General features: G+C 40.7%; 1 protein-coding gene across 1 annotated transcript in view; it reads left to right on the top strand.

The window, feature by feature from the left end:
• Nucleotides 1–13,898, top strand: part of LOC124722210 (dynein axonemal intermediate chain 3-like) — a gene marked incomplete at its 5' end in the record, with an annotated part of 287,800 nt that overhangs the window by 182,160 nt on the left and 91,742 nt on the right. Inside the window, one exon of the mRNA XM_047247406.1 lies at nucleotides 91–208. Within this exon, the coding sequence (XP_047103362.1) occupies nucleotides 91–208 (118 nt within the window). The remainder of the gene's footprint in view (nucleotides 1–90; nucleotides 209–13,898) is intronic.

The following is a 13,898-nucleotide window of genomic DNA, read 5'->3' as shown; positions in this document are numbered from 1 at the left end:
GAATTATGAACCTGAAAGTGGTAAGAATTCTCAAATATGACGGCCAAATGAAGTTCACAATTCATATCTTGATGTTTTCTGTTTCTGCAGGTCTCGGCTGACTACCCTATTTCCAGTTTCAGTTCACCACTACCTGCTATTTCCGGCAATCGGCTATCAGAGACGGATGAAGTAGCCTCGACATATGGAGAAATACGTCCAGAGGAAGGTACGCCAACATTGTCACGCTAATTAATGAGCTTCCACACTAAGTACGTGCATATGTTGTTACCAGATAGGTTTGTTCTTTATTCAAAGTTATATCCTATTAAATTTCCTTATGAGAATAAACAAGTCTTCAGGAATTTGAAGGTAACGTGATTTACAGTGTGACCCAAAAGTCCGTTAATATTGGATAATTCAATACTTCACGGAATAATGTAGGTAAAGAGGTAAAAAGTGACACACATTCTTGAAATTACATGGGGTTTTATTGAAACAAAAAAGTTCACACAATGACTGACAGATTGCGCTTCATATGATACAAAAACAGTAATTAGCGTAACAACTGATTTTTAGCAAAGGCGATTTTCTTTATAACAAATGCTCAAAATGTCGGCCATCATTCATCTATAATAACTGTAGTCGAGGAAAAATGTTGCGAACAACCTTGTACAGCATGTTGGTACGTATGGTTAGAAAATGCCTTTGGATGATGTCTTTTAGCATGCCTAATGAAATCGGACGATCGTGGCAGACGTGCGACTTCAGGTAACTCCACAACCAATAATCACACGGACTGAGGTCTGGGGACATGGGAGGCCAAGGATGATGGAGGCGTCGGCTCAGCGCGCTATCCTCGCCAAACGTGCGGAAGAGATATATATTTCACACGTGTAGCAATCTAGGGTGGCGTGCCATCCTCCATAAAAGTCACAACTCCCAGTAGGTGTTAATTAGACAGGCTACGGATGACCCGATTTCTGCTCTCAGTATATTTCATTTTAAACACGATTCTGATGCGGCGTCACTTACATGTTGCCGTCCAGCCACCTGATGGCCAATTTTTGGGCTCTTTTTTTGTTTCAATGAAACCTCATGTCATTTCACGCATGTGTGCCAATTTTCAGTTCTCTGCCTACATTGTTGTTGCTGTGGTCTTCAGTCCAGAGACTGGTTTGATGCAGCTCTCCATGCTACTCTATCTTGTGCAAGCTTCTTCATCTCCGAGTAACGACAACATTATTCCGTGAATTAATGCATTTCCACATGTTAACGGACTTTTGTGTCACCCTGTATTTTGACTGAGTGTCTTCGGTGCTACACAGCTTGCACTTCGTAATGTGTACTTAGTCTAATGCTTGTATGCTTTTCTGAACACTTCAATTCCATTATTTTATTGTGTTCAAAGACCCCAAAACTTATACAGATACAAAAACTAGTTTAACACTGAGTGACACATCTAGACCAGGTGAAAATTAATGTAGGATAAAGAAGTATAGCTGAAAAGAAATGATCCCATTTTTAGAAAACGTTGTACAACATTTATTGAACAATTCATTGACATCCTGAAGTTATCAGAAAGGAAAGCTAACTTTTCCAAGTTTAACTGAGCGAGGTGGCACAGTGGTTGAGATACAGAGTGAAGTTCACCTGCCCACCGGTCCTCATGAATTTTGGTTTTCTGTGGTTTCTCCATATACAAAGATCTAAAGGTATTTACTCAAAGCGAATATCAAACAGCAATCAACTGTATTGAAATAGAAAATAGTTTAATAGCCGATAGTACATGTGATCCTAATTGGCAGGCTGCGGCAATTGCAGACGCAGTTAGTGGCTGTAAGGAAAATTCACAGACATCAGTGAAAACTCATCTAATTGCAATAATAAAGATGATGCCTAGGGGAGGGCAGCCAAAAAGGCGACAGCAGCTAACATCGTACCAACACAAGCCAGACAGCAGAATATTGTATGGATAAAGTCAAAAATAAACAAAGAATTTAAGACAGTGCAGCAAAATCTGGCAACCTTAACAAGTAAGACAATGTACGTACAACCAAAGTAGTCCGAACAACGCAAAAAGATGATAAAAAACTAATAAGTGCAAAAAAAACCTTTGAAATGAAACCGGTCTTTCTTTGTGAAATGATGTTTGTAAAAGTAAGAAATAAAGTAGATTAGAGAAGCATTTGACACATTTTTGACTGATGCTCGATATCATGTACAGCAGCTGAGATGCTCATGCGTTAGTGAGGAAAGCAGATCATTGACTAAAATTTCACGACACAAACATCCTCTCGTACTCTTTAAGATCCTAAGGTTCTAAGTTAAACATTGCACTTTAAATTCTCAGTCGGCACCTCATTTGCTGTATGTGATTTCGAGCATCATTCAAAAGTGCGTCAAATAAACCTCTAATCTATTTTATTTCTTACTTTTACACAAACCATTTCACAAAACATCGGACCTTTCTTCAATTATTTTTTTTATTTTCAAGTTTTTTCAAGAAGTATGAAATGTTAACCATCGATAGGTATTCTATTTTCATTAAGAGTATATACATCAAGAGAAAACATATTTTTAACAGTCCATTCCATAGCTAGCAGCAGCTGCTAGTGATATATTTCAATTTTCCCTCTAATCATTAATTAAGTTGCGTCAGTTTTTGCGCGTCTGTCTGTTGTCACTAACAGCTCGACTTCTAGCTATAATGGGTCGCTATCGCAGACTCTTCCTTTCTGAATCTGAAAATAAAGTATTGGCTGCTCACAGACGCTAAAATCAGGTATGTTATGAATGCGTTTTACTTACTTGGGAAAAGATGAAACGAGACATGCAGATACTAGACTGGCAGAACATGTTACGCAACGTCTCGTGGAATCTTACTTACGAAAGGGGATAACTGTTACATGAGACAACTTCTTCGCGTCTCTCTGGCCGGCAAAAGAGCTGAAAAAGAAGGATACAAGCATTGTTGGCACTTTTGGCAGGAGTGGAAGAGAAGTGCCACCACCTGTGAGAAAAGGACAGACTCTACTTCATTCGAGTGTCATTACTTTAACTTCTTGCCAAGGGAAGGCTAACAAAATTTGTTTTTTTCTTTGTTCTGCGCACTCCCGTGTAAAAGTCGATGAGGCTGCAGAAAAGAAAACTCTAGGAACTGTCAATTTTCCTAATAACACTAAATTCGGCGCAGATGTGGTAAATCATATTTCACTCGTAAGGGCCATGACGAAGCGCAGGTCCGTACGTTTTCTGTAACATTCTAGGTCTGCCTATGATCAATACCCACACCTTGAACAAGTTGATAACGCACCACCATCTCTCGACGGTCTTTTATAATGAAAGCTGCAGAAGTGTTCGTGGTGCCAATCAGGAATTCCAGCCCACATCAATTTTAGACCCCATCCACTTTGACTCTCGATAGAGAAGAAAGGACACCTAAGGTGCTAAACGCAAAACTTGCAATGTTTGATTGTGCAATAAAAACAGAACTAGAGAAATATGTTTTAAACGTGAAAAATTTGCGTACATTTCATGTCTAAGCAGAAGGGCAAACGGATATGCAAAAAGTACACTGAGATTCTGTGAATATACTGAGTCGTTCGTATGGATATGTCTAGTAAAACAATAATAATTTTTTGCCGGATAGAAGTGTAATTAGTGGATAAGAAAGCAATTTTGTAATAATAACATTTGTCACCTATTGTTACATAATGTAAAACACAATTACTGAAAAAGTAAGGCGTTTTAAGTACCTCTAATACAGTGTAATTTACCCTTGTATGCTGAAACACAAAAATAAAATTTAGCAGGTTCAAATAAAAATGTGCCCATATAATTATTATTCATGAAAATATAATGAAAGCAATATTAGAGACAATAAATACGAAATATCGTTACATTTTGAAAAAAAAAACTTTAAATTCATGAGAAACCCTAGTGGTAAATTGACCTCCATTGGGCGTTCTAGGGGACAGTTTGAAACTAGGCGTCCTAGTGTTAAGTCTGTATGGATTGTACTGCAAAGCGACATCAAATGGGATGACCATATAAATTCAGAAGTAGAAAAGGTGAATGGAAGGAGGCATCAAGGCATCACGACATTTAGTTTAAGCAATTTGGGGAAGGCATGGGACACCTAAATACTGGATTGGAACACCGTTCATCCCTAGTAAGAGTCCAATGCCTTAACCACTGTTCTCCAATTTGTTGATTTCCTGGCAGTCTCCTTCCCCTTCAACTCTGGCAGCTTATGTCTTCAGTCTTCTACTCTGTTGCATTTTTCTCTATAGTGCGACCTTTTACTGACCAACTGTACAGGGCCTCAACCTTATTTTGTTGCGGGTAGACTGTTCTTTTGCACCTTGCAGGAAGTAAAATGGCGCAATAGCTTTTTCAGGTTGTTTACTATCACATTTCGCCTAACGTGCTTACTATAACTGAAAGTGTTTGTCGAGTTAAAGTTATAGATTATGTGGCATTACTGACAGTACCTGATCTGTGCCCCTCGTACAAGCTGGGACATACGTTCCGAATGCAAAACACATTTTTTGACAGATGGAAAGGTATATACAAGGATGTATTATAAATTCATGATTATTATTTCACTTCATTGTGTTCATTTTTAAAGATGTTTTCTCTTCATTCCAACAACTACCCTATCACCATCGTCTTTTACTGTATTTTAATTCCATTTTTTTATTCTTTTTAACTGTTAAAATTATGTGACTATTTGTAATACTATTACGCAGAAGAGCGGTAATATGGCCGCTGCCAACCGCCTTTTTCATGTGGAGGGAATTAAATAACCAATAAAGGAGACAGAACATTGAACCAACACTTTTAAGACTGGATGCTATCCTACAGATAAGAGCGTCAAAATTTATGACATTGGCGGGATGTGATTCGCCAGTATAGACAGCATTCATCCACCAAAACTATAGTGTCGAAATTATTAAACATGAGTACTTCAGTGGCTATGTTATGCGGAGGACCGGGTTTCGATTCGCGATGCGTCGGATTTTTCCTTGGTGAGAGGACTGTTGTAGGGTGCACTCAGCCTCGAGAGGCCAACTGAGGAACAACTTGAATGTGAAGTGGCAGCTCCAGGGTCAAGGAAGTCGACAGCGGCTGACCCCAGGCCCCTCCATACTGAATCCAGTGACGCCACTGGCAGAAGATGACATGGCGGCTGGTCGACCTACATTTGGTCGTCAGAGCCACAACGCGGAGCTTACTGTAGTGGCTACATTTGCTGGACCGATGCTAAGCAGCAAATTAGGAAGTTATGTTTAGTTATCACTAAGCAATTGTCCAGTACGTCTCGAGGTCGCCTGGTCTAAGAGGGAGATGGAGTACACACTGATTGAAGCATCCTCCGGAAAAAAAAGTCGATAGCTCTATGTGCCCTGTTTCGGAAAATTGTTTAAAATGAGTTATTGGATTATGTATAATAGACTATCACGGTTTTAAGAATGAGATTTTCACTCTGTAGCGGAGTGTGCGCCGATATGAAACTTCCTGGCAGATTAAAACTGTGTACGGACCGAGACTCGAACTCGGGACCTTTGCCTTTCGCGGGCAATTGCTCTACCATCTGAGCTAACCAAGCACGACTGGTGGAAGTAAAGCTGTGAAGACGGGGCGTGAGTCGTGCTTGGGTAGCTTAGATGAGTCCGCCCCGATAGCTGAGTGGTCAGCGTGACGGATTGCCGTCCTACGGGCCCGGGTTCGATTCCCGGTTGGGTCGGGGATTTTCTCCACTCAGGGACTGGGTGTTGTGCTGTCTTCATCATCATAACAGCCGCGCCGGTGGCTCAGCGTGTTCGGTCAGAGGGTTAGCTGCCCTCTGTAATAAAAAAAACTGAGTTAATCGATCAACAACGAACCTAAACGGCTGTCGTACGACGTCCGCCCCGAGCAGATGAAGCGAACAAAATGAGAATTAAAAAAAAAAAAAAAATGATAGAGCACTTGCCCGCGAAAGGCAAAGGTCCCGAATTCGAGTCTCGGTCCGGCACACAGTTTTACTCTGCCAGGAAGTTTCATACCACGGTTTTGTTTTATTATTGTAATTCTCACAGCCAGGGCAGTTTTTCTTGATGCATGTAGCGAGTGCTTATGTGTTTAAAATTCAGAAGTATTTTGTCCTGAAATACTAACAAGGGAACCTCCCCATCGCACCCCCCTCAGATTTAGTTACAAGTTGGCACAGTGGATAGGCCTTGAAAAACTGAACATAGATCAATCGAGAAAACAGGAAGAAGTTGTGTGGAACTACGAAAAAAACAAGTAAAATATGCAAACTGAGTAGTCCATGCCAAAGATATGCAACATCAAGGATAGTCTGGGCTCAGAAGCGCCGTGGTCTCGTGGTTAGCGTGAGCAACTGTGGAATGAGAGGTCCTCGGTTCAACTCTTCCCTCAAGTGAAAAGTTTACTTTCTTTATTTTCGCAAAGTTATGATCTGTCCGTTCGTTCGTTGACGTCTCTGTTCACTGTAATAAGTTTAGTGTCTATGTTTTGCGACCACACCGCAAAACCGTGCGATTAATAGACGAAAGGACGTGCCTCTCCAATGGGAACCGAAAACATTTGATCGCAAGTTCATAGGTCAACCGATTCCTCCACAGGAAAACACGTCTGATATATTCTATACGACACATGACAGGAATATGTTGTCGACCCACCTAACTTGTAAACTTGGCGAATGGGTAAAAAGATTCTTCTACCTTCCCCGATTAGGTTTTATTGTGGATGTGATAATCACTCCCAAAAAAGTGATGAAATCACAAGAGTTTGTCTCATAAACTGCAACAAATGAATGCAACAGTTTCACAGTCGCACAGTTTTCCCTGTGCTCTGTCAAAACATATGTTTTTAACGTTTTCAAATTTTTCCGTGTGTATACCGTCAAATCCTGCATGTGTACAAGCAAATCTGAACATGTCCTGGAACTTTGGAGAGCGAAGTTGATTGTGTGTGTGTTCCTGAACTTTGATAATTGTCTGAAAATAAAAAATTAAGAATTTTCAGCCAAGGGAAGACTTGAACTAAGGAGCTCTTCATCCGCAGCTGCTCACGCTAACCACAGGACCACACCGCTCCTTACCTGGTTTACTCCTTAATGTTGCCTATCTTGAGCATGGACTACTCAGTTTGTATATTTTGCTTGTTTTTTTCATAGTTCCACACAACTTCTTCCTGTTTTCTCGATTGATCTGTGTTCAGTTTATCAAGGCCTATCCACTGTGCCAACTTATAACTAAATCTGAGGGGGGTGCGATGGGCAGGTTCCCTTGTAAGCAGTACTACCCTCACTAACATACAAAGGTCAGTATACATCATTTCGACTTTGGAAACAGACGTACAGTAATGGGTTATTGAAAAACCTGAGACCATCAACACTGGCGTTTAATCCAGTGAGACCAAAAAAAGAAAACGTTGTCAGGGATTTATTTAAGTACATTGATGATGTGAGTAGTTATGGTTATATGCTTGAAGACAATCAACAGTTACGTGTTGTTATTTAGAAAATAGACATCCATGCAGATCTGGAAGAAGAAGAAGAAAAACAAAAGGTCCTTTAGCAACCAGAAACTGTACCAGAGAAAGTGGCGATCATAAAGTAAGGACCACAGGACAAAACAGTGGTAATTTATTTGTATAGTTGTATTTTGTTATCAATTTGCTTCCAGTTATATTATTTTTGTACCTTTCTGAGGGTTCCCTGGTCATAGGTATTATTTAGAATTACGTTACATTTATGTTTTAATATGGTCTGAGGGCTAAAATAACATTTGATGAAAGGAATGTTTGCTCATTATAACCTAATGACACTGACTTGTGCGAAACTGGCCTATAACTGTTCATTGGAAGTATTATTTTTCACATTAAAAACATGAGTTACTTAATAGCAGTATAAATTCTATTCAAATATACTTGTATATTAGAATCAGGTTGTTATTCAAACATATTAAAAGTAGGGGACTGATGACCTCAGATGTTAAGTCCCATAGTGCTTAGAACCATTTGAACCATATTAAAAGTAAATACTTAAGCTGTCCTATCTGAAATAACCATTTTGTCTTATGAGCTTTTCTTCCAAAAAGTGCCTCAGTTATTCCATGTGGGCCTTTGAATGCAGTTGCGTCAACCGTTGATATATTACAGAAGTTGGGCGAGCAGCTGTGTGAAGAGTCGTCCTTGGTGGAAAGCGTGAGTTCCTTGGCCAGTGGTCATTAGGCCTGTACGGACGGGGAGGGGTCCCCATGGAGCCGTGCGGCAAGCAGCATTGTCCTCAGAGGTCGTAAACGTATTATTAGGGAATCAGCCGGCGGCCCCTTTTGTGTCCTGACACACTGGGGAGGACCGTCAGTTGACTAAGATGAATGTAAACTTCTCAGGCGACTGAAGAACCTGCAGATCGGCGATGAAAGACGCCAGACAGACAAAAGTAATCTCAATAGACAAATTATTAGTCACCGCTTTGAAAGAGCACAATGACCCCTTTGGAGGCATGGAGATAGTGCAGAACTGGTAGCAGACGGCCATTTGATTCTCCAGTGCTGATGGAAGTCGTAACAATAAAGTAGTGTGGATGCGTCAGTTGCTGGTATGTAGTCAGCCCATTACGTGGGTCAGCGTGGAGAAGAGACAGAACGGCAGAAAGGAGCTGTCGTGTTTGGATGTGCTCATGATCAAACCGTGAAAGAAGTCACCCGATTTGCTAGTGTATTAACGTGTCTACAAGTCACGTAGCACGGCTTAAGACCAGTGGTCGTAGAAAGATCCTAACCGTAGAAGCTGAAGATAAGTGTCACGTCACCGACAGTCGGTTTCAAACCCAACACCAATTGCTGCTGTTAGTGAACGCAGGCCCGTTGCAACCAGTTTCCGAACGAACAATGCGAAGTGAACAGCATTCATTGGACAGCTGCAGTCGAGTACCTCCCAAAAAGCCGTTGCTCACAGTAACATATAAAGTTTAACATCTTCAGTGAGTCAGACAACACAGAAACTGGAAAACTGCTGACCTGGAGGCTTATGTGTGGTTCGATGTGTTGCGGTTTGGTCTCTTCGCAAATGATGCAAGACTTCGAGTGCACCGTTGGGTTCATGAGGTATTTATCACGCAGGATATGGAGGGTGTAGTTCAGGTCGGAGGTAGTTTTGTGATGTTTTGGGATGCTCTGTGTTACGACTAGGGACTACTTACTCAGGTTATCGTCGACAAGAACAAGGATTTCCCACATTTGATATCTTGTTCAAAGACCTAATGCTGCTATTCGAACGGTATCTGAAGTAAGTCATAGTTCGACACGAAAAGTAGTGTACTTTGGTTATTTTCATTCGCTTATGTCGTATGGTATTATATTTTGGGGTAATTCTACCCATCTACATCTACATCTACGTGATTACTCTGCTATTCACAATAAAGTGCCTGGCAGAGGGTTCAATGAACCACCTTCAAGCCCGCGGGGAAAACGAGCACTTAAATTTTTCTGTGCGAGCGCTGATTTCTCTTATTTTATCGTGATGATAATTTCTCCCTATATAGGTGGGTGCCACCAGAATGTTTTCGCAATCGGAGGAGAAAATTGGTGATTGAAATTTCATGAGAAGATCCCGCCGCAACAAAAAACGCCCTTGTTTTAATGATAGCCACTCCAATTCAAGTAGCATGTCTGTGGCACTATCTCCCCTACTTTGCGATAATACAAACGAGCTGCCCTTCATTGTACTTTTTAGATGTCATCCGTCAGTCTCATCTGATGCGGATCCCACGCCGCACAACAATACTCCAGAATAGGACGGACAAGCGTGTTGTAAGTAGTCTCTTTAGTAGATCTGTTTCACCTTCTAAGTGTTCTGCCAATGAATCGCAATCTTTGGTTGGCTCTACCCACAACATTATCTATGTGAGCGTTCCAATTTAGGGTATTTGTAATTGTAATCCCTAAGTATTTAGTTGAATTTGTAGCCTTCAGATTTGTGTGACTTATCGCGTAATCGAAATTTAGCGAATTTCTTTTAGTACTCATGTGAAGAACTTAACACTTTTCTTTATTCAGGGTCAATTGTCACTTTTCGCACCAATCATTTTGCAATTCGTTTTGGTCATCTGATGACTTTACAAGACGGTAAATGACAGCATCATCTGCAAACAATCTAAAACGCTACTGAGATTATCTTCTATGTCGTTAATATAGATCAGGATCAATAGAGGGCCTATAACACTTCCTTGGGGAACGCCGGATATTATTTCTGTTTTACTCGATGACTTTCCGTCCATTACTACGAACTGTGACCTTTCTGACAGGAAATCACGAATCCAGTCGCACAACTGAGCGATATTCCGAAGGCACGCAGTTTGGTTAGAAGACGCTTGTGAGGAACGGTTTCGAAAGCCTTATGGAAATCTAAAAATATGGGATCAATTTGACATCCCCTGTCGATAGCACTCATTACTTCATGAGTATAAAGGGCTATTGTGTTTTGCAAGAACGATATTTTCTGAATCTGTGCTGACTACTTGTCAATAAATCGTTTACTTCGAGGTACTTCATAATGTTCGAATACAGTATATGTTCGAAAACCCTACTGCAAATCGACGTTAGGGATATGGGCCCGTAATTCAACGGATTACTCCTACTTCTCTTTTTGGGTATTGGTGTGACTTGAGCAATTTTCCAGTCTTTAGGTACGGGTCTTTCTGTGAGCGAGCGGTTGTATATAATTGCTAAATTCTCAAAGGATATTTTTTGCTCAGAAACGGGCAGTTCGGGTATCAAGTGGTGTAAGTTCGCGAACCTCTTGTCGACCCCCGTTCACTAGCCTGGGTATTCTGACATTGGCGTCTCGATATTTGTATTCTTTACTGTCGCTTCTTGTTAACAATATCAGCTTATTCCCAAGAATTAGCAGCTTTCATGCAGTTAATACTGGATAGAAATCTAATCTGCATTTGGATCGCCCTTCCTTGACTCCTGCGCAGAAAGGTGTGCAGTATACTGCTGCATCCATTTTCAATACGCTACCACAAGAATTTAAAAATCTTAGCAGTAATCCACGCTCTTTCAAATCGAAACTGAAGAGTTTCCTCATGGGTCACTCTTTTTGTAGAGGAGTTCCTTGAAAAATTAAGCTGATTCCTATGTTATATTGTTGATTGTGTTTACATAAACTTATCGTTTGTCTTTTCTGGGTTCATAATCATTTTATTTTATCTTTTATTACCTTTATGTTGTAATTTCATGTACCGACACGTTCCATGATCTTGGAGATTTGCTCCTCGATTTGTACCTACGGAACTAGACGTATAAAATAAAATAAATAAAAATATGTAGTGACATGAGCATTGTCTGGAACTAATAAAAAAATAATATAAAAAATTCGGATAAGTGCGAGAAGGACTCGAGCAACTAGGGCTCCGTACAGAACTAATCATGTATACAGATAGTTCATCCATCCTGGGAATCGAGAATCTCGACGATTTTGGTCTGTTATCGATGCCAATACTGGCATGATATCGGTCTTGAAAGTTCCAAGACTTTGGAGAACAACAAAAAAATATTTTTTCCCTCGATATAATTACACATTGACATTTTCGGATTTTTTCCTTTAGTTGTACTCCTAAACCTTGCTTCTTACCTAATTTCATGATTCTAATTCAACGGTAAGTGTTTTAGATGTTTTGACGAGTGAGTTTGTGCGAATCAAAATAATGACATAAATGGCCGTATCTTTTGATTGCACTGAATTAGAAGCTTACTTTTATTACATCGTGAAGCATCCATAGACCTTAGTGTGCGGCGTAAATTTCAATTTGATATGTCTATCCGTTTCTGAGAAAAAAAGGGTCTTAACAGACGGACGGACAAGTAGTCAGTCGGATAACAAATGACACAATTTTTTTCTTGTGATGTAGTCATAAATTAACAATTTTCAGATTTTTTTCTTTTAGTTGTACTATGAAACCTTGCTTCTTGCCTAATTTCGTGAGTCTAGGCCAACGGAAAGTGTCCCATAGGTTTTGATGAGTTTGTGAGTTGAATGGGTTGAAAATAAATAAATCGCCAGGTCCTGATGGGATTCCAATTCAGTTTTACAGAGAGTATTCTACTGCATTGACTCCTTACTTAGCTTGCATTTATCGCGAATCTCCTACCCAATGTAAAGTCCCGAGTGACTGGAAAAAAGCGCAGGTGACGCCTGTATATAAGAAGGGTAGAAGGACGGATCCTCAAAATTACAGACCAATATCCTTAACATCGGTTTGTTGCAGGATTCTCGAACATATTCTCAGTTCGAATATAATGAATTTCCTTGAGACAGAGAAGTTGCTGTCCATGCATCAGCACGGCTTTAGAAAGCATTGCTCCTGCGAAACGCAACTCGCCCTTTTTTCACATGATATCTTGCGAACCATGGATGAAGGGTATCAGACGGCTGCCATATTCCTTGACTTTCGGAAAGCGTTTGACTCGGTGCCCCACTGCAGACTCCTAACTAATGTAAGAGCATATGGGATTGGTTCCCAAATATGTGAGTGGCTCGAAAACTTCTTAAGTAATAGAACCCAGTACGTTGTCCTTGATGGCGAGTGTTCATCGGAGGTGAGGGTATCACCTGGAGTGCCTCAGTGAAGTGTGGTAGGTCCCCTGTTGTTTTCTATCTACATAAACAATCTTTTGGATAGGGTGGATAGCAATGTGCGGCTGTTTGTTGATGATGCTGTGGTGCACGGGAAGGTGTCGTCGTTGAGTGACTGTAGGAGGATACAAGATGACTTGGACAGGATTTGTGATTGGTGTAAAGAATGGCAGCTAACTCTAGATATAGATAAATGTAAATTAATGCAGATGAATAGGAAAAAGAATCCTGTAATGTTTGAATACTCCATTAGTAGTGTAGCGCTTGACACAGTCACGTCTATTAAATATTTGGGCGTAACATTGCAGAGCGATATGAAGTGGCACAAGCATGTAATGGCAGTTGTGGGGAAGGCGGATAGTCGTTTACGGTTCATTGATAGAATTGTGGGAAGATGTGGTTCATCTGTAAAGGAGACCCCTTATAAAACACTAATACGACCTATTCTTGAGTACTGCTCGAGCGTTTGGGGTCCCTATCAGGTCGGATTAAGGGAGAACATAGAAGCAATTCAGAGGCGGGTTGCTAGATTTGTTACTGGTAGGTTTGATCATCACGCGAGTGTTACGGAAATGCTTCAGGAACTCGGATGGGAGTCTCTGGAGGAAAGGAGGCGTTCTTTTCGTGAATCGCTACTGAGGAAATTTAGAGAACCAGCATTTGAGGCTGACTGCAGTACAATTTTACTGCCGCCAACTTATATTTCGAGAAAGACCACAAAGATAAGATAAGAGAGACTAGGGCCCGTACAGAGGCATATAGGCAGTCATTTTTCCCTCGTTCTGTTTGGGAGTGGAACAGGGAGAGAAGATGCTAGTTGTGGTACGAGGTAACCTCCGCCACGAACCGTATGGTGGACTACGGAGTATGTATGTAGATGTGGATCTAGGTGAGTATCAAGACATGTGACATAAGTGACTATCTTTTGATCGCATTCACTTAGAAGCTTCAATTTTTACAGCGCTAAGGAACCGTAGATATTAGTATGTGATATAAATTTCAACTCCATACGTCTACTCGTTCCTGTCAAAATGGGTTTTTGACAGTCGGGCAGAGAAGCAGACAAACAGAAAGACGAACGACAGCATTATGAAGTACTTCGAAGAAAACGATTTATTGACACGTAGTCAGCAGGGATTTAGAAAATATCGTTCTTGCGAAACATAAATAGCCCTGCTATCGACAGGGGATGTCAAATTGATTCCATATTTTTAGATTTCCAGAAGGCTTTCGACACCGTTCCTCACAAGCGTCTTCTAACC

The sequence above is a fragment of the Schistocerca piceifrons genome, chromosome X, assembly GCF_021461385.2.
Source record: "Schistocerca piceifrons isolate TAMUIC-IGC-003096 chromosome X, iqSchPice1.1, whole genome shotgun sequence".
In the NCBI taxonomy this organism is placed as follows: domain Eukaryota; kingdom Metazoa; phylum Arthropoda; class Insecta; order Orthoptera; family Acrididae; genus Schistocerca; species Schistocerca piceifrons.
This window is presented reverse-complemented; position numbering and strand designations above follow the sequence as displayed.